This window comes from Lates calcarifer, linkage group LG21, assembly GCF_001640805.2.
Source record: "Lates calcarifer isolate ASB-BC8 linkage group LG21, TLL_Latcal_v3, whole genome shotgun sequence".
Classification (NCBI taxonomy): Eukaryota; Metazoa; Chordata; class Actinopteri; family Centropomidae; genus Lates; species Lates calcarifer.
In genome coordinates this window covers 6,322,273-6,347,493 of record NC_066853.1, presented here as the reverse complement: position 1 = coordinate 6,347,493, position 25,221 = coordinate 6,322,273, and the positions used below count along the sequence as shown (strand labels likewise).

At 41.0% G+C, this 25,221-nt stretch overlaps 2 protein-coding genes across 4 annotated transcripts; one reads left to right on the top strand and one right to left on the bottom strand.

Moving 5' to 3' along the window:
• The first annotated feature begins 680 nt into the window (after window positions 1-680).
• LOC108886354 (uncharacterized) lies at window positions 681-5,961 on the top strand. Of its 2 annotated transcripts, XR_001961435.1 has the most exons (8): window positions 681-919; window positions 1,565-1,694; window positions 3,315-3,408; window positions 3,854-3,984; window positions 4,142-4,284; window positions 5,052-5,249; window positions 5,332-5,598; window positions 5,844-5,961. XR_001961435.1 is itself a non-coding variant. In XM_018681182.2 (7 exons), exons 1-7 carry the CDS (start codon window positions 909-911, stop codon window positions 5,447-5,449), a joined length of 825 nt encoding a protein of 274 aa, XP_018536698.1. In that variant the 5' UTR covers window positions 681-908; the 3' UTR covers window positions 5,450-5,804. The 2 variants fall into 2 exon arrangements, 1 of the variants encoding a protein (XP_018536698.1); XM_018681182.2 differs by lacking the exon at window positions 5,844-5,961 and having other exon boundaries at window positions 5,332-5,804.
• A 2,295-nt stretch (window positions 5,962-8,256) lies between these two features.
• Window positions 8,257-24,864, bottom strand: golim4a (golgi integral membrane protein 4a). 2 transcript variants are annotated; one of them, XM_018681174.2, is made up of 16 exons: window positions 24,168-24,864; window positions 17,046-17,120; window positions 16,768-16,817; window positions 16,464-16,517; window positions 16,047-16,197; window positions 15,603-15,685; window positions 15,379-15,462; window positions 13,947-14,141; window positions 13,555-13,839; window positions 12,814-13,100; window positions 12,374-12,450; window positions 12,102-12,175; window positions 11,505-11,714; window positions 11,317-11,385; window positions 11,037-11,126; window positions 8,257-9,514 (listed from the first exon to the last, which is right to left on the bottom strand). In XM_018681174.2, exons 1-16 carry the CDS (start codon window positions 24,352-24,354, stop codon window positions 9,359-9,361), a joined length of 2,127 nt encoding a protein of 708 aa, XP_018536690.1. In that variant the 5' UTR covers window positions 24,355-24,864; the 3' UTR covers window positions 8,257-9,358. The 2 variants fall into 2 exon arrangements, with proteins under 2 accessions (XP_018536690.1, XP_018536689.1); XM_018681173.2 differs by having other exon boundaries at window positions 13,923-14,141; window positions 24,168-24,863.
• Window positions 24,865-25,221: the final 357 nt, after the last annotated feature.

Here is a 25,221-nt window from a genome sequence, read left to right as displayed (position 1 = left end):
TAAGTCAACCATATCTCTCCTCCTACCTATGATGACATACTGAAAGAAATAACAAGAGAAGACAAAGAGGCTTTCTCTCAACCTGTCCTAATGACAGTATACTATCCACAGGTGGGAAGCAACTAAGTACATTTAATCAAGAATTATTTTGATATAGTTCTGAGAACTTATATAGAACTTATATAGATATAGTTTTATCTATATAGTTTTACTCCACTACAGTGACCTGACATGCAGTTACTGGTTATTCCATTAGTGAGAATTTGAGTATTGAAAGTTTAATTGTAGCCTCTGCTCAAGTGTTTATGTCTGCTTTTCTGGTTGTATTCTACATTGACTGCACAAATATTAAGTGTAGTCTTATAGTTTTACTTTCAATCCAGTGATTTACAAAAGGACATTGTATGACAAGCATAAAAGAAATACAATATAAAACTGTAAATATGGCTTTCACCAAAAATAGACCTACATAATTAAAGACCAAAACCTGACCACACAAACCAAGAAGTGTTTGAAAAATTCCCCTGTCTCCTTTGTTTAATGTAATTAAGCTGTCACAGCTCATTTATAAGCTGAATATTAATTTTCGCTTAGCCTACAGAGGCTGAGTGCAGCAGTCCCAACCTTTCTTATGTGATACACCTGAACTCTGTTGCCAGGCAACCATTAGCCTCACGACCAGTCCTCAGCTCCAGCAGCGTCTCACCTGCAGCAGCGGGCTCGGCCCACACTGGTGTCAGTCTGCTCGGGGCCAGCCAACAAACAGGACGGTAAACTTTCTCTCGGTGAATATTAACAAACCCACTGGGCTCCATGGGTAACAGCTACAGCTTTACAGGGCTAAAACGAGCCGTTCACAATGTGTTGACAAAGAAGGCCATCAGAATTTATAACAAGAAGATTGGGACATGTCAGAAAGGTAAGCTAAAACAGAAATGTCCGCATGAATAAGTCAGATATAGTGCTCAGTCCGTGTTGTTTGCCAGTTTAATCACATTATCCGTCTCAAATGACGACTGCCGGTTTTATTCCTCTCTATTGCTTTTACACCGCAAAAATAGTTAAACTAGTTAAACTTGCTAGGTCAAGCTAATTTAGCCTTAAACTACCTGATAATATCTAGTAAATGAAATTAAATTACATTGTGAATTAATTTATTATCCATTCAATCCTTTTTGTAAGTGGTAACTAAATAGCAAACCACTACAGAACATGCAGTACCAATTAAAGCAATAGATGTACCTGTGTCCAGCTAACCCCCGCATACAGGGACGATTATAAGCTAATAGCACCTGCTCAGGTGTCCATTGCTGCCATGGCAACGGGCCCTAATCTGCATTGTCAGGCCCAGTTCACTGAAATTCTAACCACTCGGCCGGTGGTCAGGGTGTCAGCACACAGCAAGGCTTACATTACGAGAAGACAGCTCCTCTTCAGTCAGGAACAAAGATGTGAAAATGTGCTGGATGACACTGTTTATCCTTTTTTTTTTTTTTTTTTTAAACAAACAAACTCTTTTTTTTTCTCTTCCTCCTTCTTTATCTTACCATTTTCTCTGTCTCAGTTCCTCAGGTGTAAACACTCTCAGCAGCAGCTTTCCCAAATCCCACTTGTCCCAGTACTCTGACCTAGGTGTTACACGCACACCTCTCTCTGTGGACCATAGTCCTGATTCTGGACTAGTATCTACACCTGTGAGTAGTGCACACACACACACACACACACAATATGGCAGTAATCGTTCATTTCTGTTGTCCGCAAGGCATTTGTGCTCCTTCCTCTCCCTTCATGTTTGGAGCTTTGACTCCTCCATCTTCATACCTCTCCTGTTTCCTCCCCTTTACTCCTCATCCTTTCATCTTCCAATCCTTCTGTTTCTCGCACTCCTCCCACTCTCTGTACTGAACCTAATATTCTCAGTCTATTCTCTGTGCTTGCTATTTTACCCTCAGGCCACTGGCCTCTCGCCTAGATTGCTATGCAGAATGATTTTTTACCCTCTTGACTATTTGAATAAAGAAAGATGAAAAATGGCTTCTTACCTAATCCTCCCTGTGCTCCATGCAGAGTTACCCACTTGTGGTTAAAAAATACTCTCATGTGCTCATGAATCTGCAATGTGTATTGCTTAAAATCCTGCAGCAAAATGGCATTTATAATGAAGAATACAGAATTTTATTGCCAAGTAGAGAATGCCTACTGATTTTGGGCTATATTTACTGCTTACGTAAATGAGTTTGATGTAAATTAAAGTATCTTATTTTAATACATTTCCTGTCTATTTGTTAAAGTAAAAAAAATAATGTATTTTCTGTTTTGTCTGTTTGTAGACCATTATATCACACACTGTATCTGTATATTTGACATGTTGAACCACTTTTCTCACAATATGTGGTCGGGACAGTCTGCATCATTCAATCAAGCTACATTTTATTCTTAACTGTATTTTACTTACAGTATGTTTTATATGACATAAACAGGCGGTGGTTTTGTGAGTGTCCAGCCAATGAAGAATAGTGGTCAAGCAGAGTGTAGTCATTCTTATGTCTAGGTCAACAGAGGGAGGTGTAGAATTACACTGACAAAATAAGGGTGAACAGGATGTTTGTAAGGAGGTTGAAAAGGTCAGGTAGGGAGAAGAAGGTAATGCATTAGCCTCTCCCACTGTAGTAACAGTGTTTAAAGACATTCAGTTGTACTTTTACACATGCATGTATGAATGTATGAATGTGTAAAGTCAAGAAAGATAACAGTTGAAATATAGGTGAGAAGGTTGGAGGGTGAACAGTTTATGAAACTGAACACTTTCACTTTGCTAACACGTGTAGCAGTATTGGTTAATGGCCTGAAAAACAACCCATTGATTTTGGCCACATACTATCTGCACGCTGAGGGAATAGAGTTTATATTGCATTAATGGGGAGCCACGGTAGATTAAACTTTAGTGTGTCTCTTGTTCTCCCAGGCCATTCCCATGTATATCTCTGTCTTTGTCCACCAATATGAAATGTAATTTGACTGTGCTGAGTTTCAGCAGAACTGAATTTGATTATTAATGAGTGAATTTTGATTAAATATGGGAAGATGGATATGACTCGTCACTGCTGTCTTCATCATTACACTGAATGGTCCAGCAGCCTTTGCACATCTAGTATACTGACTGTACGTGTGTCATTCAGGATATCATCACTTCTAGTGATTAGATTTTTATTCAACTTGGCAGAATGATGCATCATGATCACCAGAAGGTGACATATTTCTTCCCCAGAGAAAGGAAATGCATCATACATCTTCTTTTCTTCCTCCTTTGTTAGCTTCCATCAAATCGGTTCCGGTTTGTGTTGTGGCAGCGGCTGGAGCAGTGTGACGTCACAGGTGATCAGCTGACTTGCCCCAGGGTCAGAGAAGGTGTGTAATCAATATGAGAAAAACCCACCAATGTGACCTTTGCACTGTGATCAAAATCAAAAATATAGTTGTGCAGTTGTGGCATGTTTGCTGCAGTAACTTTGGATTAAATGAAACAGATGATGAAGATTATGATGTGAATAAAAATGTCCATCCCATGGTGGAATAAAAGGAGCTGGCTTCTTCTTATTTGACAGAATTAGTTCACAAAATTCAGTGTAGTTTTTGTAGGAGTAAAAAGAAACAGGGAATATTACAATCAGTAATTGGAAAGTTGGTGCTTGTTGGTAATTTGAATAATTTCATGCAAAATCAAAGACTGTGACAAAAAATCAGAACCAATAACTGTTAAAGCCACAGACAGGATTAGGAATAACTTTTTCATTTGATGGATGATAAAGATGTGAACATTGTTACAGACATTTTGTTTTTTGTTATCAAAAAGGGCCATCAGAAGAAGAGCTGTTTCAAAGAGAGGGGGATGACGTCTGTTTGGAGAGAGGGAGGAGGAGGAGGACAGAGGAGGAAAGACAGAGATGGGAGGAGAGACTGCAAGAAAATTGGGAAAACTGTCTGGTAAGTTAGCAAACATTGTATGTGTGTGTAATGTTAGAGATGTATAGTACAGAGGAAGAACAGAGACAGATTAATGGAAGGAAAAAGTGAATGTGCTAAAAAGAAAAAGGACACAGACAGAAAGACTCTGACAAATCTGCCACCTGTCTCTTCTCAGGAATTAAATCTGTCCTACCAGGACTTGGGTGATCCCTTCCAGAAAGAGAATTTCCTCCGGATCCTCCGCCGGTTGATCCGTGTGGAGAAACTACAACTGGTTGACAACTCTCTCACCAACCTGAGCTCTGTACGTCTGCCAAGGTATGGACCACACTGTCCAGACTGTACCACAACTCCCTCATATGGTAAACAATTGTAACTCAGATTCTTCATTAGGACTCTCCAGAGGGTGTATGCAAAATTGAGTCACCAAACATTATATGAATATCAAATATTAAATTCAGAGTGCGAATTAATATTATATGAATAAAGATTACAGGAATCATTTTCTGATGTTCAGGATCTGTTTTCAACAGCATGTATGAGGGTCCAAACATATGTTATGTTGACAGAAGCAGTTTCCAAATGACAGCCTGGCCAGCTTTTTGAAACTCACTTTACACTGTCATGTAATGTAATGGTTTAATTTGGAGGTAAATTTAAAGACAATAACTCAGTGCTTTTGAGTAACTGTCTTGTTAAATCCCTTTATATCACTGTTGAAGTTGGATGTGAGCGCTGTCTTTTTTGACAATGCTGCTAATCTGTGTTTTGTGTATGTCCTGATTTTTTTTAACAGCAGCATTTCCCTAGTCACATGACATAATTCTGCAGAATTTTCTGTTTCAGTGCCGACTGTTATGTTTCCTTTTAACTGTTCATATTCCTTCTTGTCAGACATTCTTTAAAGCTTACACTATCTCTATCTATTTCTGTAATGTTCTGTAATGTTTTTATTATTTTGTCGGAGAACATTAATACCGTTTTGTTTCCAGTTTATATGGCACACAAATGGAAACGATTCCCATTATTCAACTGGCTTTTTTTCCTACTTCACCCAATATAATATATATAATAATATTCTGCAGGTGCAGAATGCTAAACCTGCACCGTAACCACCTGGTGTGTCTGCGTCAGCTGCCAAAGCTCCCAGCAGTGGAGCACCTTTGTTTGTCTGAGAACGCCATCACCTCCCTGGGGGGACTGGGAGCTCTGGAGAACAGCCCGCTGCGCTCCCTAAACCTGACCCGCAACCCAGTGACCTTCACTCAGGACTACCGTGCACGGTAAGGTGAATTGTAAAGGGAGAGAGTGTGCTCTTGTCTTTTTCTTTTTATTCTCTCATTCTCTCTGTTTATCTCTCTTTAGTGTTTTCTCCTGTTTGCCAAAGCTTGAGGTGCTGGATGGAATCCCCAAGTTGCCAGAAGACTCTCTGCCCACCAGACTGCAGTTCCCAGAAACCACCAGGATGTGCAACATTTTGTGACATTCCTCCATGGATGGATGTGTACTGACTCAGATCTCCCAATCCTGTTTGCAGCCCTTACCAAAGCGATGGCAAGGCTTCAGCGAAGTGCTCTGCACTTTGAAATTGCACTGAAGGTTTCACCGATATCGTCGGAGGAAAGCCAACTGGTATTATAAGTTATTTACACAAACTGTGTCACAACTGTTGCCCAAAATCACTTCTTAGGCCACACTGAAAATACTGTCAGAGACACTGTAATGGTAATGTGCTCCACGGCCATGTAAAATGCTTTTTATATAAAACAATATATTTATCATATTTTTTAACCTAAATTTTTATATATGGGCATTTAGATAATAAATATAAAATACTGTAACATTTCTTTGCTGTTTCTACATCTGTTTCCATCCAGATTTGAACTAAATGTGGTGCAGCACCCAGACACATATTGAATGATTACGACGAACTTTGGCTTTGATGGAGGGTAAGAAAGAGGAGGCCAATCAGATTGCTACATGACTCATGTCTACCCGCTCAACATCTCACAGGATTTCACTGAGCCAACACATTCACACTCCTCTGCTACAGATCACACCATACATATATAGGAGATTTTTTTCTTTTAGATTCAGCTGTGTTGCTGAGCAGAAATACTAAATGTAGCTTCTGTTATATATGTAGATGTGCATTTTTTTAAAAATTGGCAGCTAGGTCTTTACTGTACTCTACATGTGTAATATATGAGAGGAGAAACAGGACATCCGCTTTGGAGGCTTATCAAACATTTAGTGTCCAGACTCCCTAGGATAATGGCCTCTTGTGTCCTCTGACTGACTGGGTAATGACCCTTGAGTCAGGTCACACAAACACACACAAAACACACACACACACACACACACACACACACACACACACACACACACACAAAGAGAAATCCTTGCTAGCTTGCAAAGCACTCACCCTGGCAGGATTTAATTCCCACTAAAAGTCTGTATACTCTTGGTACTGTAAAGTGCTTAGGATGAAAGAACAAAGCTGCAGTATAGATGCTGTAATACATAAAGTAGTGTTGCAGAGGTTACACAGAGACATCACTCCCTCCTGTAAGCTGGAGCTGATTTATTCATACATTGCAGCAGTGTATTATCCTTTAATAATGGTTTCACTTTCAGCCTGCACCTGAAACATAAACACACTTTGTTATCTGATATCGCAAAAAGTATGAATACTACCACACACAGGTACCCAAGCGAGCACCCCTGCGTATATACACATGTATCAAGTATGAACTGGGGCACACAAACACACACACAAACAGCTCATGCCTTCTCTTCCCTCACAGTAATGCGGAGAAACACAATTTAGGCAGCCGATATCTCTCTAACAAGCGTACAGCCAGGCGCAAACTACCAGTTACATGCCTCATTGGGATTCGTTTAAGTGTGGAAGATTGTTTGTGCAATTGCGTGTTATTTGTGTGTGTGTGTGTGTGTGTGTGTGTGTGTTTGTGTCAAGATAGAGAAAGTCTCTGGCTGATGAATGAGAGATCATTACTGCTGCAGAGAGACAGTATAATGAGCTCACGGATCCTTATGTACTGCAAACAGGATCCAGGTCAAGAAGAAGAGAAGCTGGTGTCTTTAACTGATTTGTAGCATATTTTAAAGCTATACGATCTCTTCCAGAAAGGCAGTGAAATAGGAGAGGAGTTTGACTTGATTTTCCCTAAAATCGTGGGTGGAAAAAAAATCTTTTCATAGCTTGGAGCTTCAGCTTTCAAGTAAATCTTGCACTGGTGTTAAATGGAAGGTTTGCGAATGGGCATGCGTCGCAAGATAAGACTCCTGCTGTAGGCAATCGACATGTTAAAATTACTCATGGCTGGTAATTCACCCATGAAGCGATGACTGAGAGAGCCAAAAATGTGGGGAATGTGGAGGAGTTATCATCTTTGCCATTGCTTGTCACTGTAAAAATGTGTGTGTCTCCCTGTGGCCTGCTATTAGCACAGTAATGAGACACCTGTTACTCTCATACTCCTCCAGCATCCCACAGTCGCTTTGGGGAGATCAACAATCTCACAACAGCAGGGGGGTGGGGTGGTGGTGGTGGTGCAGAAATAGAGAGCGAGGAAGACGCAGTGAGAGGCAGAGAGGGAAGAAATGGAGAGAAAGCACAGGGATGATAGGAACTCAGGTAGAGCAGAAAAGAGGGGTGATGATTTGATTGAGACTTGGTGCTGGGGACAAATGTTGTTCATTAGAGGTAATTGCCTGTCTCAGTCAACCCCCCACCCCTCTCGTTTGATTTTCATTCCATCCTGATTTGTCGGTTCATTTCCCATGCAAGCGGGTTCACCCACAATCCTCTCACCTCTCCGCACTGAACCAGGAAGTGTAGATAAGGAGCAGAGTTGGCAGGATTTATACATGGAAACATTTGTGGCTCGCAGTGCAGATGTGAACAACTGAGTGCCCATGATATCTAAGCTCAACAATGAATATTTATGATATATTTCCAGTCTGCTTGATACATATTTATGATGATCTTGCCTCTGTTTGAAAACAGACTTGACAGAAGAATTGCACACAGCTTAAGTCAAGTTATGAGCTTGCTGCAAGCCAAGAACATGTTCCATCTATTGGTTTTATTATTTGTGTCAGGCAACAACCTCATTTTTGTCTTTGTTGTGTAATAAAAGTAAACAAAATGATTGTAAATGAAAAGCAAAATTTGAAAATGAAAGCTGAGGTAGTACTCTTGAAGCCTGAAAAAAATAACTCAATCAAACTATAGGTAATCAGACCACTTATACACAATCACAGTTACCCATGATCCTTCAGCCTCTTTATTCCACTCACTTTTCAGGTGACAAACAGTTTAATGCAATCAAAACCCCACTTTTTTGTATCAAATATAACTGGCAGAAAAATGTACAAATTGTCAGCATTTGTTTTACTATACATTGTACAGTAGACTAAAGATGATGCATTAAATTGCATTCGGTTTTGTGAATTAAATTCACACCAGCAGTCGACATGAAATAGCCTCCTTTTTAAGGCTACGCTGAAGCAATATGTAAGAGGTTCAGCACTACTTGGTGTGCTCTTATCTCTCCTGTCCCTATTGAAATGCTTTTCCAAATGTCAAATGAGTAATACCCAGAAGAGGCTTCCAAGAATGGAAAGGCACATGTCAGAGTGACACTTTTTGAGCATGTAACGGCTTCACCAGAAATGTCTCTTTGATTGACATTTGCGGAAACTTCCATTGAAAATGTTCCCGTGATATCAGCCTCAAGAAGTTGGTAAAAGCCACTATGACACAAACTAGTTCATTCAGTGGGGAAAAAACTAAACGTTGCACCTTTTTACGATTGTCAGAGTTGTTACAATAAACAATAAATAACAGAAAATGACTTGATCGATTGGAATGCAAGACGTAAATCAAAATTTGAGCTCTACAGAGAATACAACTGCATAAAACATACATATAAAGGCATGAAGATGAAAACATTAGAATAACATAATTTATTTTGGTTTCTTTACACAGACAGCATTGATAAAAAATACATTCTCTGCCTGTCTGCTGTTAAAAAAAAAAAAAAAAACAGAATCAGACAGGCAATCAGGCAGACGTGCGAGTTGACAGAAAAGCAAATTAATTTTTTTTTTAAACCAATACAGTATATATCCCATTTCCGTCCTATAAATTCTGTCCAGTTCCACAGGTGTAAGCTGATCAGTTCCAACCCCACAGTGTTTGGAATAGCATCCCATCTTCCAGGTGTAACATCCCAGTTTTTCTGAATTGGGATTCTGAATGAATGGCTGCTTTTATTCCTTTGAGAAACAAGGGAAAGAAAAACCTGATAGGCTCTACGGGCAGCTGAAAAGGCACTGCGGCTGGTTCAAATCCGCGTCTGTCTTACATCTCTGCCCTCCGATTGGTTCCCTTGTCTCGACCGGCCACATCCTCCTCCACCTCCTCTTCTTCCTCTTCATAATTCTCTTCCTCATTGTTCTTTGCGTCTTTTCTGTGATTCCCCTCATTTCTTGGTCCCTCCTGGTTTTTTCCTTCATCCTGGAACAAATCACAAGCAGAAACCAAAATGATGTAATGGCCATTACAGTTATATGCAATCTTGTGAGCATCCAACTTTACATATTGACCTACTAAAGATTACCATAACATGGTAACCTGATATTTACAGGTATTTAACTTCAGACCTGAAATGATATTATTACCTTCAGGTTAACCATTTAGTCTCAGGTCCATTTGCTTTCTACTCGTGTGATTTCACACCATTTAACAGGAGAAAAGAGAATCTAGTATGTAGGCAAAATAATCTGTGGTTTGTGGCTGAGTGTTTGCATGCCTGCATGTTTTGTCTGCTTATCTGTCTCCAGGATTGTAACACACAGGATCGTAACTCTGTTGTGAATAAATGGGAGCAGAGACATTTGTGTAAGGGTTCAAGTGGAACCTCTGCCAGACCAACTGTACAGCAGTGCATGAATGAAACTGAATGGAGTGGAAGCTCCACTGAGCTCAAATTACAGAGAAACATAAGTACGTTCACTCATTAGGTGACAGAGTATGAAACACAAGTCAGTCAAACGAGAGGAGGAGCCAAGGACCTTACAGATACATATTTATTTACAGTATATGAACTAAAAACACTTATTTCATCTGCCTAAACAGATTTGTTTAACTCATCTGAGTTTGCAAACTGTTTGTAATATCTGGCACCATGAGACAAAATGATTATACACATTAATTATTATATACACAAAACTGACTATGTAGTCCCAAGAAATATCACAGCCAACCCAGTAAAAATAACTCAATCTGAACATTATGTAAACAATATACTGTATTAACGTTATAGTTTTGAAAATCATAACATGTGCAAGCTTCTCCATTCAAACAGATTTCCTCTTAGGACAAATTGAATAATCCAAGCCCAGGTGGAAACCTGACACCCTGACAGTCTTCACCACCTGATCTCCCTCACTTACCAGGACACGCATGGGCTGGGTTCAAGTTACAGGGGCAAAACACAGGCTATGCGCACACACTTGAGCTAACACAAGTGAATCCCTGTACAGCTAAAATGTCAGAGCGGTGATGCCAAAACAAATTACTGGTGACTTATGCTGCAACTGTTTCAGGGTGTGATGTTACTCAAGAGCTGGGAGAATAAGACCTAATGAAAAGTCACAGGGAGTAAAAATGGATCCCCTGGTTAGATTGTAGAAATGGGAATCCATCATTACTGGCTGCATAGTACTGGCCTGCCTCAACTAGAAGACAACACAGCTGAATTTTCAATCTGTGGAAGTACTTTGGGATGCAGTTTCTCTAATAGCCACTAGATGCTGGATCATAAAAAAATGGAGGGTACAGCGAAACTAGGGATTTCGTCTGAGCCACTGAGGTAGTGAATTTCCTTGGCACCACCTGTGTACCTCAGAGGTACATTCTTAATAATAACATCATTTCCAGTTTGAGATGTGGGGATAAAATGCTGCATTTCAGAATTGAAAATTCTTGGATAAAAAGCTTGAGACTTACTGGTTCCTCACAGAGGAGAAGAACCTACCTGCTCTATGTTATCCTCGTTATATGGATCCTCTCCTTCCTCCTCCACCTCGTCCTCTCTCTTCTGCCCAGCAGCTATGTCCTCCTGGGCCTTTAAAACAACAGTAACAAGAGAGAGGAGTTCAATGGTTGACTGAGTTTAAGGAATAAAAAATGAAACTAGAAGTGCCCCCAGTGGATTGAAACAATGTGGGACACACAATATTATACATATGTGTAGTGTAGTGTATATGTGTGTAGTTTGGTGTTATAATATGTGTCTGAACTTGTTTATTACACACCTCGTCCTCTCCTTCCTCCTGGTACTGGTCATCTAGCGTGTCTTCCTGTTGATCTGGATTTCCAGCCATCTGAACACACACACGCAACACACACAAGTTCAAACACTCCCTACAAATTATTACTGATCTCTTCATTTAGCTGATACTGAAGGAATGTGCTCTCGTTCTTCCCTGACCCCCACACTCACCACAAGTTCCTCCTCCACGGCAGGTTGCTCGGGGCCTGGGTGTGTGTCTCTGTGCTGGGCCGGCGCCTGTGGCTCCTCCTCCTCTTCCACCACCTCCTCTTCCTCTTCCGCAACCCTGTGCTGCGGTCGCTCGTCCTCTGCCTCCTCAAACTCGTCCTCCCCCTGGTTGTTGGGGTCGTCCTCTGGGTCCAGCTCACCATCTACAGCACCCTGTACCAGAGGAGAATGGTAAAAGTGGGTTGATGTTTGCATGAGAGTAAAGTGTGTTGACATTAGAATAAGAGCAAAAGGCAAAACAGTAACGTGGAGGATTAATAACTGAATGTTTGGCAGGCTAAAGCGCAGATTATGATTGAGACTGGTTTTCAGTAGCGTTAATAGATCCTTGGTTTGACTGACAAGTGGAAGATGGATAGAGGAAAGATGAATATGCCAGTGTGAGACAGTGGGCAGAGAGGATGAGAGAATTGTTTTCTGGATGGACGGATGGATGAATGAATGGATGTATGATACACTGGTGTGAATGTTACAGTGAGTGAATGAGCTGAGAGGATAGACGGATAACGAACAGATGGAGTGAGCAAGATGGATAATCACCTGCTGATGTGGTGGTAGTCTGTGATCTGCTCCTTGTTTCTCCTCCTCCTCGTGTAGCTTATGAGCATCTCCTTCTGTTGCCACACACACAGACACAGTCACAGACACACACACATCCACTTAGTATGAGACAACTGCTACCCTGAGCTCTTCTAATACCATCAGACACTGACAAACAGAATTTTTTTTTGCTGTATTGCTCGTATGATGTAATGATGATAAACACTGTTAATGATCTGACTGCCGACGTGGAGGTAATCTTTCTGTCTCACCTTCCTCATCATCAATGTGACCGTCCTCTTCTCCTTGAACGATATCATTGTCCATGTTCTCATACTCTGTCTTCTTCCTAATTACAACAGTGACAGTACAGGGCAGTCAGAAGGGCACAGGCTCTATGAGCCACATCAAAACAGAGTCTTTGGCTTTATCCTAATTTAATCAGTGCCTTGAAATGCACTGAGAAATTACACTGAATTACATTTTTACATTGATTAAAAATTTCTCAATGATCTGAATGGGATTCATGAAATTGCATTTGTCTCATTTGTATTGGCATAGCAACAGAAATCTTAGAGGTAGGTATCCTAAATTCTGGACACATAAAAACTGAAACTGTCTGTAAGTAAGGAAGTAAATATGTATTTTTGTAATTTGGGTGAAGTCCTTGTGTGCATGATTTTAAGTGATCCCAACTGATTTGAAACCTGACCTTTGGTGCTCCTCTCTCAGCTGCTGCTCCCGTCTGTCGGCCTCCCTGTGCTGCTGCTGCTCTCTCTCCTGCTCCTCCTTCAGCCTCTGCTCCCTCTCCTTCAGCACCCTCTCCCTCTGGGCCTGCAGGGCCTCCTGTCGCATCTGGATCTGCCTGCGCTCCTCGGCCCTCTGAGCCTCCAGGCGCTGCTGCTCCTGCTGCTGCTCATAGGCTGACTTCACTCGCTCCACCTGGGCATGTGCATCATTCTGCTGGGGGGCATCCTGATGCAGATCCACGTGGGGATCCTGTGAGATGATAAATGGATGCAAAAGAAAAAAATAACACAGAGCTAATCAAACACACAGATTTGTTACTAATTTGAGACACAAATGTAGAGATAAGGAAATAATTTATCCTTTGGTAAAGTTTAATAGATGACAATGACAGCATAAAACAATGAGCACGAGCTGCCAGTAATCAAAGGAGTAAACACTGAGGATAGGTTATAATTTATTCTGGTTCCTCTGGGATTACAGCTAAATGATTAGCACTTCAATCTGAGCAGTGGCTGTGTCCCTGATATAACAAGGACACACATGACTAACTTGTGATTAAAGGGTTTATTATGTTAAAGTTTTGAATAACATAACAGTCACCCTGAACTATTAAAAGGCAAAGGAGCTGCAGGAAAACTAAACCAGTCCAAGGCCAATGTTAACCCTGTTTATATAAGATTGAATAGTCTAAACCAGCTCTGACCGGTTGTGGCTGACGCCTCTGTCGGTCCAGCGCGTTCTCATCTGGCTGTTCCTGCTCAGGTTCCTCTCCCTCCTCCTCCTGCTGCTCATCCTGGGGTTGGTCCGGATCCTCCTCCAGCTTCTGAGGCTGTCCTGCCTGCGCCATCTCCTCCTCTGCCAGCTCCCTCCTCCTCTCCGCCTCACCCTCTCCATCCTCCTCCTCTTTCTCTGACAAGGTGTGCTGGGATACGGTGGGGTGGGCCTTGATCACAGACTGGGCATGCACCTCCTCCACTCGCTGGTCCAACTGAGAAGAAATTGACAGGAGAACTAATTAGATGTCTATTAGAAGTCTTAATAGTAAAGTGATCCCAAAGAATCCCACGTTACCCTGGACACAGTGTTCTGGTGAACCTGATGATCTTCATGGGGTGGTACATCTTTATGTGGCTGCTCCAGTATCGTAGCCTGCTGGGCTTCATGGACATGGGATTTGGGTGCTACAGCAGCTGCTTGCAGGTGCTGGGGAGCAGGGTTTTGCTCAGGCTGTCTCAGGTTGGGCATCCTGTTCAGGGATTCCTTCAGCTGCTTGTATTCATCCACCTGCACCTAAAGGGAACAACATGCACAACCATAAGGGGGATAAGAGAGAAAATCCTGGGGGACTGTGTAATGTAGAGGTATTCCAAAACTGAACCACTGAACAATAACATACCCTTTATACAGGGTTTATGTTGTAACTGATGGCTTTATTACTGGTTATTATATCATTCACTAATATTATTATTTAGCAGAAAAAAATGAATCTTTGTTTTCCTAAGGCGAAACTGCCATTTCTGACCATCCAGTCTATGCCAATATACCTTTAAATGACACTATTCTTTTATACAGTACATACACACATACTTAGTAACCAGGCCAGAGGGTTAAATTCTAAAAATTCTTTCTAAATTCCTCCCCTCTGTCTTTGTCTCGCTCCACTCCCTCCATTATATCTTTCTGGCTGATTGGCTGCAACGTGCTTTAGATGTACTGCTCTGACAGCCCTGACTAAACCAAACCCCCTGGAGTGAAGCAAAGAGTTTTGTGTGTGTGTGTGTGTGTGTGTGTGTGTGTGTGTGTGTGCAAGCACATGTCTGTCCAACTAGAAGCACTGATGAAAAGCAGGACAGGCTTTAAAACAAATTAGCAAATGCAGACAGACAGACAGAAAGTGAGTGAGAGAGAGAGCGAGAGAGAGAGAGTAAAAGAGAGGAGAGTAAGTGACTATTCATTAATGCAGACAGAAAGGAGGAGCAGAGCAAACAAACAAATCAGGAGAGTACTGTATATTCAATAAACCATTCAGGCATTGCAAAGGTCACTTTCAAGGAGAAACAGCAATATCTGATCTAATTATCCCCCAAAACAAGTGACATGTCGGGCATCTTTTTCTCCATGTCTACTGGGGATTACACACTCCATTGCGATAAACATTTCTGTTTTACTGAGAAGGTTAAAGTAAAGGTTACAGTAAGGCTGAGAGGAATGCAGAGCAGAGAGGAAGATGTTTTAGTTACTCTCTACTACTCTGTTTTCCTGTATGACCTCCTTTTTCATCAGCCCATTAATTCCTCATTAGTTTTGATAAACAAATGAGGATTAAATCATATAAAGAGATGCATACTGTACAACAGGAACAGACCCTCCTTATCACCAAGCCATTTGGTGAAGCTAAAAAGACAAAGTTATACTTAATACACAAAATGCAACACAAATCTCTTATCTCTCAGGGCAACTAACTGTCAAATCTTCAATCAGCTGCTGCATTCACTGACTGCAGTGCATCTCTCTGCTGCCATCTTACCTGAGCGGCAGCCAGCGCACTCTTGTGGTCTTCTAGTGTCAGTGCCAGCTGGCTGTGAGCTGCCTTCAGGTCCTGATGCTGCACCTGAACACACAAGTGCAACCGAGAAGCTTGAATGAGCCATTTATTTTCATGTAAGGCTTATACTTTATCTTTTATTTAAAATAAGATTTAAAATACGACAATGCATGTTGAAAAGTTGAAAAGAATATGTATGTTCTCACCTGTACATCCTGCAGCTGTGTATGAATGTCATGGTGGGCTTTCCTCAGCTGTTTATTTTCCTCTCTCAGGTTATATATGTTTTCTGTCATTAAAAGCAGCAAACATATTAGCAGAAAGCATGCAACGACACAGAAAACACATGAAGAGCAATATTATACTGCAAAGCAATGCAAAGATGAATAGAACCACTTGTGTCTTTTTATTTATTTTTCATTCTTATGACTCATGTTAGAAACTCTGGTTCTTGTGTATAAACATCTTATAGCAATATGGCAAATGAAATCCATCTGTTTGTGGTCCAATACAACATTTTTTCTAGATCTGGATTCTCCACATAAAACATTTGTACTCGCCTTTAGACATGCAGTATTTCATTAAGTCAGAAGGTGGAGACAAAGTAAGTGTTTAATGATGACACCACTACAGACGGCTATAATGTGTACCTTTGAGTTGGGAGACTTCCACCTCTTTGGTTTGCTCCAGCTTACTGTAACGCTCTTTGTGTTCATCCAGCAGCCGGTTGTGGTCCTCACCCTGCAATTGATGCTGCTCATGTAGCTCATAATACTGCTTCTTCAGGTCCTCATGCTGGTTCTGACAGAGAAGGAAAAAAAAAAACTACTGTCATCATATGGTCCTTTGTTTTATTTTTCTCAATATAATAAAAGGAAAAAGGAAAAACTGACCCTCACCCAGCACACTCATAAACTTTACACCAAAAAGAGGAAGGATGTAGTGGTGTAAGGTCAGGGAGAGTGTGTGTTCAGGAAGAAAGAGGGTTAAATATGAGGATGTCTGTGTGAGTTAATGTAACCGGCATAGTAAGCTTGCGTGTGTGAGTGTGTGTGTTTTATCACTACCTTTAACATCTGATGTTGCACTTGTAAAGAGTTGAATCTGTTGTTGGAATCTTGCTGTTCAAGCAAAAAAAACAAAAAATTACATAACTCAGTGACTTTATGGACCACGCTTGCTGTATCAAGAGATAATGGTGATGAGATTAATTTGCGTAGCACTTTTACACCACAAAGCTCTTCACAAACATTTAACACAGCAGCACAGACAGACAGAAAAGCTGTGGATACTTAATAAGGAACAGATCAAACATCAAGTTTACAGAAACCTTAACTGAAGAAATGGTCATTATGTGAAAGAAAAACATACCTTCTCCTTGTTGAGTGACTGCTGTGCTTCCAGTTTGTAAACCAGATAATCTAGAAATCAGAACAGATCAATCTTGTTTTATTTTGTAAACAAGATAAATTAGAGATAAAGCTCATTTTAGCCAATGTAAAAGAAAAATATGTTGCAGGTGGTGTTGTGAAAATGTTCACATTACATTTATTTAGCAGATGCCTCTGTCCAAAGTGACCACGATGTGATATGTAGTTTCAGTGTGAGATGTGAAGAGTGGGAATTGAGTGTAGATGTTATTTTCTCACCTTCTTTGGCCTTTTTGTGCTCTAACCTCTCCTTCTGCAGAGACTTCTCCAACCTGGAGCGATGCTCATATACCACTAAATATATAAAACACAGATGGAGGGAAGGATAGCAGATAAATAAAGAGAGGGGGTAGTGAAAGAGAGAGAGAGAGAGAGAGAGAGAGAGGAGAGAGAGAGAGAGAGAGAAAATCACAGAGGTTTAGCGAGCGGTTTGACCTCTGATTGGGCCAGATGGACATTAAACTAAACAAGAAGAGACCTGTAATGCAAACACGTACACTGCAGAAAACACACACTCACAAACGGTTAAGCATTCATTTTAGAGAGGCAGACAGAGAAAGTATATGCATTTTGTGGCTGATATAAAAGCCAAGTGTGATATTTACTCAACCACACTGATCTCAGGACATGACACCTCCTCCATCAACAGTAAACTGTGGTATTCCTCACAAGTCTGGTGGTTTAAAAGTATTTACAAATACTTTTAGTTTATTTCAGGCTGCTTCTGTGCCTGGTGGGTGGTGTTGAACAGCTTTTAAAAGAATGATTAATGTTTTGTCTTAACGCTGACAAGGTGAGTGTTTTGATAAATCAACATAATTCATGGCAAAAATTAGACACCGATGCTCCCTCATAACCCCAAAGCTCTTTGAAGTGAGATCCTGCTTTAGACTCTCTTCTAATCTCTCTAGCTCTCCTCTCTCAACAAATTCCTCTTTTACTCCCTCCATTTTTCACCTTCAACTGATCCAAGATTAAATCAAATGAAATGGAAATAATCCCTGTGGGGAATTAGGTTCACTGTAGCAGAAGGCTATAGAATGGAGATAATACAGAAAAAGTTGCTATCTGTTGTATCAAAGCTGATACAACAGATAGCTACACACACAATGCAACAAGTGAATAAGTAATGGCAGGTTTGCAAGCTGCATCTCCATTTCTCTCATTTTTTGTCAGCTTGCCCCATTGACTGCTTTTTTTCTTCCAGATGAAGCCTCACTGATAAGTGATCTACTGAGTCAAGTTTCTAAAAAAGTCCTGAAGCTTCAAGACAGACCCCTGCACCTACATAATCTCAACTAACAAATTAACAACAGTGCAGTTTTACTGGTGTAGTATTACTGTACTGGATCCGCCAGTGCTTTCTTATGATAACAGATTTTTATCCTACAAGTTTCTATTCTGCTTCCCACAAGTTATACTAGTCAAACTTTAGACATTCAAAATTGGCTAGTAATTTCCACATTTAAGCAGAAATACACAGTAGTTTTTGTTCACACATCGTGTACTATGCAAACACAATAAAAATCATGGCCACTTATGAGTCATTCAACTAAAAAAACATGCTCTGTCGTAACCTCAGTTTATTTGTTCAAGAAATGTATTATCACTTCAGTATGAAGGTCTGGACAATCTCATGTGACTTAAATGGGTTCTGATCCCTTGTTGTGGCCCTGGGGCAGCCAGCCTTTCACCCATCTTAAAAATTAAAGGAAAAAAAAACCTGGATCTTGAATAGTAGGTCATCATTTCTTCCAGCTTCTACCATTTTCTCTCTCCTGCCTTGGGGGCGGCTGGCTGGGCAGTCAAACTGATGATGTGGCTATTCTTCTTTTTAAGTGCCAACTCAACAGATTCCAGGATAAACTGTTAGCTGTACAGAACAATCTCGTAATAATTTCATAAAACTGAGAAGTAGAAGGGTAAAATAGTGTGGGAGTGAGAAGCAGATGTTGGCCCAGAGAATTAGCTGAGAAAAAAAAAAGAAATAGAGAGTGTAACAGAGGAAAGCTGACACCAGTGAGGGAGGCACAAATAGGACAAACATAAATAGACAAACCAGGGAGGGGGGATTGAAGAGAAAGAGACAGACACGGAAACACACAAACCACAATAAGAGAGAGACACACAAACCTGGTATTAAGGTGCAATAAAGTAACTAATGGCTACCAAAGCAAATGCAGAACAAACATTAAATTCAAACCATTTAAATAGCTTAGTGGTTATTTAATGGAACCATTTTAGCCTCTAATAATGTGGAAAATGTCTCTCTCCCTTCATCTGGTATAAAACAAATGAGCTCTGTTCAACAGTGGCAACTTCTAATAAGAGATTTGGTTAAACAAACGCAACAGTATCACTGACTCGATCTGACCATCACAAGACAACCTGCCCTCCCTGGTGGCACTGCTCATTCTCCAATGTCACCACTGCTGTCATTAAAATCTGTGACTGTCTGCACATCAGCGTTGCTCCAGTGATTATACTGTTTTGCAGTCTGGCAAGTAAAAGCAATTTCTTCTAATTCATGCCACTGGTTGTCCCAGTAGTTTACTGGTCAAACATAAAAATAACATGTTTACCTTGAACTCAGTGACCATCACTCATTACACACTGCAATCAGTGAGCCACCAGTGTTCCCACTTTGACCACTTCTCGTGTTGACACTTCAAATCATAAGACTGCCTCAGAGGCAACAAATGATCTTCAGGTTTAATGCCTGTAAAAATGGCTGAAATCCAACAAACTCCAAATTCTTTCTCTTTCCTGAGTTTAATCAGATGGACGTTCAGCTACATCAGATTAGGGAGGTTTTATTCTGCTTGTCAGAGCCTCTATAACTTCTCAGTCGTGCCAAAGATGAGGCCATGTTGCTCTTAGCTCAGCTCCGGCCACACCACATACACCCTCTCTCTAGGGGACGACATGGACAAGTTGGGCAACAGCTACAAAGAAGCTACAGTCTAAAAAGGGATGTCATTTGAATGTGCTGTGTAAAACCTTATTTACATAGTGCGTTTCATTTAGAAACTCAGTTTGCTTCACATTAACATAACAAGGTTAAAGATTAAAAAAAGAAGAATAAATGAAGTGAATATTTTGCATATTATTTTACTTCCTCCTCTCCTTTTACTTTGCATTTGAAAGCTTTCAAATGTGAAAGAAATTACAAATGACAAAATCAGAAATTACCTTAGAGTCAACCTAACACACAACCAATAGAACTACAAATATTTAGTATCAGCACCACCACTTGCTAGTGTTTCAAGGTCCACCTTTCCCACAAACAAAAAGCTTCAAAACACTCACCTACACACTAATTCATTTTACATGTGATGCCCTTATGTTGTTCGAACTTCGAGGAGTATGGGAATGAACATTTATTGTTTGAGGTTTTTCCCTCAGACCAATGAAACATTTCCCTTACAGAGCGGTTAAAGTGCATTGGCAGAGCGAGAACAAGAGAGTTCTCTATGGTGCTGACCTTTACTTGCCTGCTGGTTTAGATGTGGAGACGATCGGATTGGTTAGAGTTGGCCGATGGTGTAGACCGTGAATACTATCAATCACACAGGGAAATGAGCTCCAGGACTTTGTCTGTGTGTTCTAACTCACTCACTCACTATGCACACAGGAGACTAGTATAATTAACAGGGGAGTGAGATTCAGTCCAGATCTTCACTTATTCCATTAATGCACAAGGTGCTGCATGTATGGTTCATGGATTCTGTTTCTATTTGGCCTGTAGACCACCTGAAACATGTATACTGTAACAATTAGTGCTGTCAACAGGAAATCTGACTCAACACTCCCTGTATCTAGGTTGTGTCCTGCATTGAGCAAGAACTCTGAAAACTTGTAAAACAAACATGAGCTGATCCAGGATCACATATTAGCTCAGAGAAACATAAAACATATATATGTTTTTGTTTGATTCCACTGAGATATTCCAATTTACAAGGCAATGTTTTGTGAGTTTACTTCAATGCTCTCATTGCAACATGGCTCTAATGCTTCTACAAAATATGCAAAGTCAACACTCTTGAGTTTTTCATTGTAATTGTACAATTGTAATTCAATTCATTTTCTCTATTTTTATCTTTCGGAGCAGGAAGTGCAAACTTTCCACAGAAGCATAGTGGGAGTTTCAAACTGCCTCCTCCTATAACAGCTTTCTACTGGTAAACACTGCCCACACAGGTACCTTGATATTAATTACACATTTCGACATAGTACGTAAACTAGAGTGGTCTGGGTGGTGTTGAGTCTTTCTTAGTAAAACTGTAACTCAGTTAATCTGAGAAACCTCAGACAGGTGGGAACCTGGCAGGAAACTCACCTCCTCAAATCCAGAATAATGGACTTCAAGATGAAGGTTGAAGAACAGACAGATTTGAACATTTGAGACCCAAAGAGAAGGGGTGCTTAAGAGTTCTATATGCTGTATGATGTAACGCCTGTCCCACTGAACCCACTGACATAACAAACTCACACGAACAAAAATTTGAAATGAAAGAATAGATTTTACCCACACTAATCTAATATTCACATAAACTGAATGTAGAAAGCAGTGTCTTCTATTGTGGCTTGATTTATTATGGTTTCAAGTCAAGCCTTACTTTTTTATTATTCATTTCTTTGGCATTAATGTTTGGAAAGCACTTTGTATAACAGAATCTGGGCTTTTCCTTTTTATCAGGGACACACAAAACCCCACATAAGCTCCAATACTTCTGATTCATCCAAGAAGAAAAAGCATCTCTGACTCAAAACAACAAAAGTACTTCCTTCAATCCCATGAACAAAAAGAAACTGTAACATTGTTTGAGACGAAAGTGCTAATTACAACAGGCGACAACAGTGTTGGTGATGGTGAAAAATATTACAGCACTCATTCAGAAATGGCTGCAATTATTCTGTTTGATTAGTGTTTTGAAAATGGCAAAGAAACACTGATGTCTGTGTGTGTGAGAGAGAGAGAGAGGGAGTGAATGGGTGTTAAATCACATGGACACATTTGTCAGAGTGTGGGCATAACCATTAAGTGCCAGCTGATGCTTTTAAATGACTCACAACTGCCAATCTGTGGTTATAGTGGGCAAGAGTGAATCAATACAGCTGGCTCACAGCCCCCCTAAAGCTATGGCCCACCTCTAAATATAGGACAGGGAAAACAGCAATCAACAGTAAACCATGGATCTCAAGTGGCCTGGGCCTTGTGATTGGCTGCTTCACAATGAAAGTATGGGTGTGGTGCACAATTTGAGCAATGCAAATGGAGTTAAGCAATATCGCTTTCTTTCAAAGTGTCACATTACTGTCATGCTCTCTGTTTTCAGGATAGATCAGATTTACCGCATCTTTTGAAAAATGTAATAGAAGCCATTTGTATAATGTTGACCTGACACTAACTAAAAGATGTTGCTTAGCTACCTTTGTCTAAGAAATTGATCTAATAGAAAATATGAGGGACTTGGTGTAATAGGAGGAAAATCTCACATTTCTCATATAACGCTGCCTACGTGGAAACCCACTGCTATTCACAAGCACTTATGAGGTCAAATGTACTGTTTAACAATTCAAATTTGTTATAAATTTATGTTGCATAACAACAAAACAAACAAAGGCCTAGTGCATGATTTCACTTTTACACGCACATCTGATATGTAAAAGCTTAAGAGAAACACCAAGGTAGGTCTGCTGGACCAAGCTGTGGACGGTGGGGAGAGGTAACTACTGGTTAGATGGATCAGAGGCTACATTAAATTATCAGGTCCAGAGTCTGGGCTGAAACCCTGACACACTCTTTGGACTCTCTGATGTGGGAACAAACTTTGTTCTGAATAGATGAAGCCATGTAGGGAGTAGGCTCTCAGCCCAGCTGTTAATTTTAAACTCATGGCTTAATGGCATGACACAAAACCTCACATCCTGTCCACAGGGCAGAGTGTGTGTAATGCCTTTATAGGAAGGGTACTGCAGAACATGGCTGTTTAGTCTTTTGTAGAGGCGGAGTACGTAGGATGTTCCTGAAGTTTGGTTTTTAACACAAACGTTTCTGCTGGTAATACTGGAGGTCTATTAATGTGTGTGTCACTATTCTCCACACATGGCAATAAAACAAACAGACAAGTCAATATCTATGGATCTGAGTGGTTAGTTATTATGTTGCTTGGCTGTTAAATAACTGGTGACTATATGCCAACAATTTTTGGCAACCACAATAACAACAGCTATTCGTGGTTTATGATGCAATAACAGGGTTGAATGCTTATTGTTATTTGAAGAAAAGTATTTAAAAGAGGTGTCTACATTGCAAACAAGTGCTGTTACTGACAGGGAGACTTACAGGACTATGATTAAAATCAAAAGTGTTGCAACCAGTTCTGTTGTCAGTCAGGTCATGGCAATATGCTGGACCACTTCCGTTATCACGGTGGTGTAGCACCCAGCTGACTAACCCATTCACAGATTTTTTTTTTTTTAAGAAAAAGTTGTATGTGTAAGATTATATTTCTTCAGCCTCTGCTTAAACCTAAGGTGAATGCACCTTTCCCTCCTCTGCTCCCCCAGTTGTGGCTGGCAGAAGCAGATGTGCTGGCTGACCTCATGACTCTGAAGTATACTAATCGGTATACTGTTAAGGTTAGCCCGGGGACACAGCGACTACATCCAGGTGTGTGTGTGTGTGTGTGTGTGTGTATGTGTGTGTGTTACAGCCTCCAGTCTGCAGTAAACCTCATGTCTGAGGAGTGTGGGGTCTTATTTCACTCTCTACAGTAAGCCTATGCAGAAGGCAGACCTGTCCAACCAAATGAGCCCTCTGTTGAACTTTAAAGCCCAATCTGCTCAGACCTTAGCCTGATTTATCACAAGATTAAAGGCCATCAAGGTCAGAGGTCAAAGACAGGCTGCTGGTAAATCACGGACTGGTTACAGTAGAGCTCCATTCCAGTTAGGTCAGACAGACCGCTTCAGTGGATTAAATCTCTGTGGAGCTATTCTTACATTTGACACACAGTCTCTATTCAAAAATACGCGTTTATTCAGATACAGTTTCAACTTTCAAGACAGAGCAAACTTTTACATTTTAAGGGTCTAACTGTGCGATCTGGACGCCGAACTGATCAATGGTTCGTGGCAAGTTGAATAAAATCCTCTTGTTTATTCTAAAAAGCGTAGGCGTTTGATAACGACCACGACGAAAATAAAATCGCGATTTTATTAGCGGAGTCTGGCGTGACATTCGATGTGTTCATAAGAATTCAGCTCTCACGCTTACCCCTGTCACCCGCGTGCAGACAGAACAACAGTCAATCACATCACCGTCACTGTGTTTACCTTGGAGCTGCGCCGAGAGTGACTCCTGATGTTGTTGGTACTTCAGTGCCATCGCCTCCGTCCTCTTGAGCTGTTTGTGCATCTCATACGATATCATCCCCCCGTACATCATCCCGCAGACCACCGTGAGCAGCAGGAGACACTGGAAGATCCTCCGCTGCCTCCGGGAGCACACCCCGTTTCCCATGTTAGACCCGCACCCCTCCCCGCTGTCTGAGCGAGAAAGCCCCGTCTCTGCTGCTGGAAACTTCCGACTCAACTTTTTTTTTTTTTTAACCTCCCGGTGAAGACTGAAGAAGCCCCCCCCCTCCCCTCACTTCCCTCACTCCCCGAGCATTTCCTCGCAGAAAAATACGGGTGAAGCGCTGATGTTTGTGCACATTACTTTAGCATAGCCACATCCACTCACGACTCTCCCCTGTAACTTCAAAGTAGCCGCTCAGATTTTCGCTTCACTTCACGTCAAACTCCGGCTGTGCGCTGTTGAAATGCAGGACAAACCGAGGCTGATGGCCCACGTTTACGTCTTCTTTTCCACCTTGCAGACTTTTGCTTTTCCAACGCAATTGAAAGAGGATTATGGAAAAACTAAAACCTCAAGTCCCCGACGAGGCCTCCATAGCACCTTTAACTTTAGTTACGTGTCAACCCAGCAGCTGCCTGCTGCCATCCAACTGAAACTCTAAAGGAAGTCCCTCCTCCGAGCAACCATAAATTTCCCTATTCCCGCCCTCAGAGGAGTACGTTTTTATCAATTGGTCGCCAGAGAGCTCGATCAAAGAAGTGGCTAGGAATGTGAGGGTGGAGGGTTTGGAGACTTGCAGTTTTCCCATTACAAAGACCTGTTGTAATCCTGTGATAACATCTTAAGGTACTGAGCAAATAGTGTGTAGTCAAAGCTACAAAATACCTACAGGTATGTCTGCACCTCTGGGCATGTGTATAATACTTATAAATACAGTATGTGAACATACAGGAGCTTTGAGTCACACGCCCAAAGACCCCTTTTATAAAATGTAATGCAGATGAGAGTAATATTATTAAATTGGGATGG

Bases quoted from the DNA above. Each gene is read 5' to 3' on its own strand.
- LOC108886354 (XM_018681182.2), top strand. The intron at 4,285-5,051 runs GTATGGACCACA...AATATTCTGCAG, and splicing joins AGCTCTGTACGTCTGCCAAG to GTGCAGAATGCTAAACCTGC. The intron at 5,250-5,331 runs GTAAGGTGAATT...ATCTCTCTTTAG, and splicing joins ACTCAGGACTACCGTGCACG to TGTTTTCTCCTGTTTGCCAA.
- golim4a (XM_018681173.2), bottom strand. From the start codon at position 24,354: ATGGGAAACGGGGTGTGCTCCCGGAGGCAGCGGAGGATCTTCCAGTGT. The intron at 16,518-16,767 runs GTATGTTTTTCT...TTGCTTGAACAG, and splicing joins AGTCACTCAACAAGGAGAAG to CAAGATTCCAACAACAGATT. The intron at 11,127-11,316 runs GTGTGTAATAAA...GTTGTTTTAAAG, and splicing joins AGGAGGAAGGAGAGGACGAG to GCCCAGGAGGACATAGCTGC.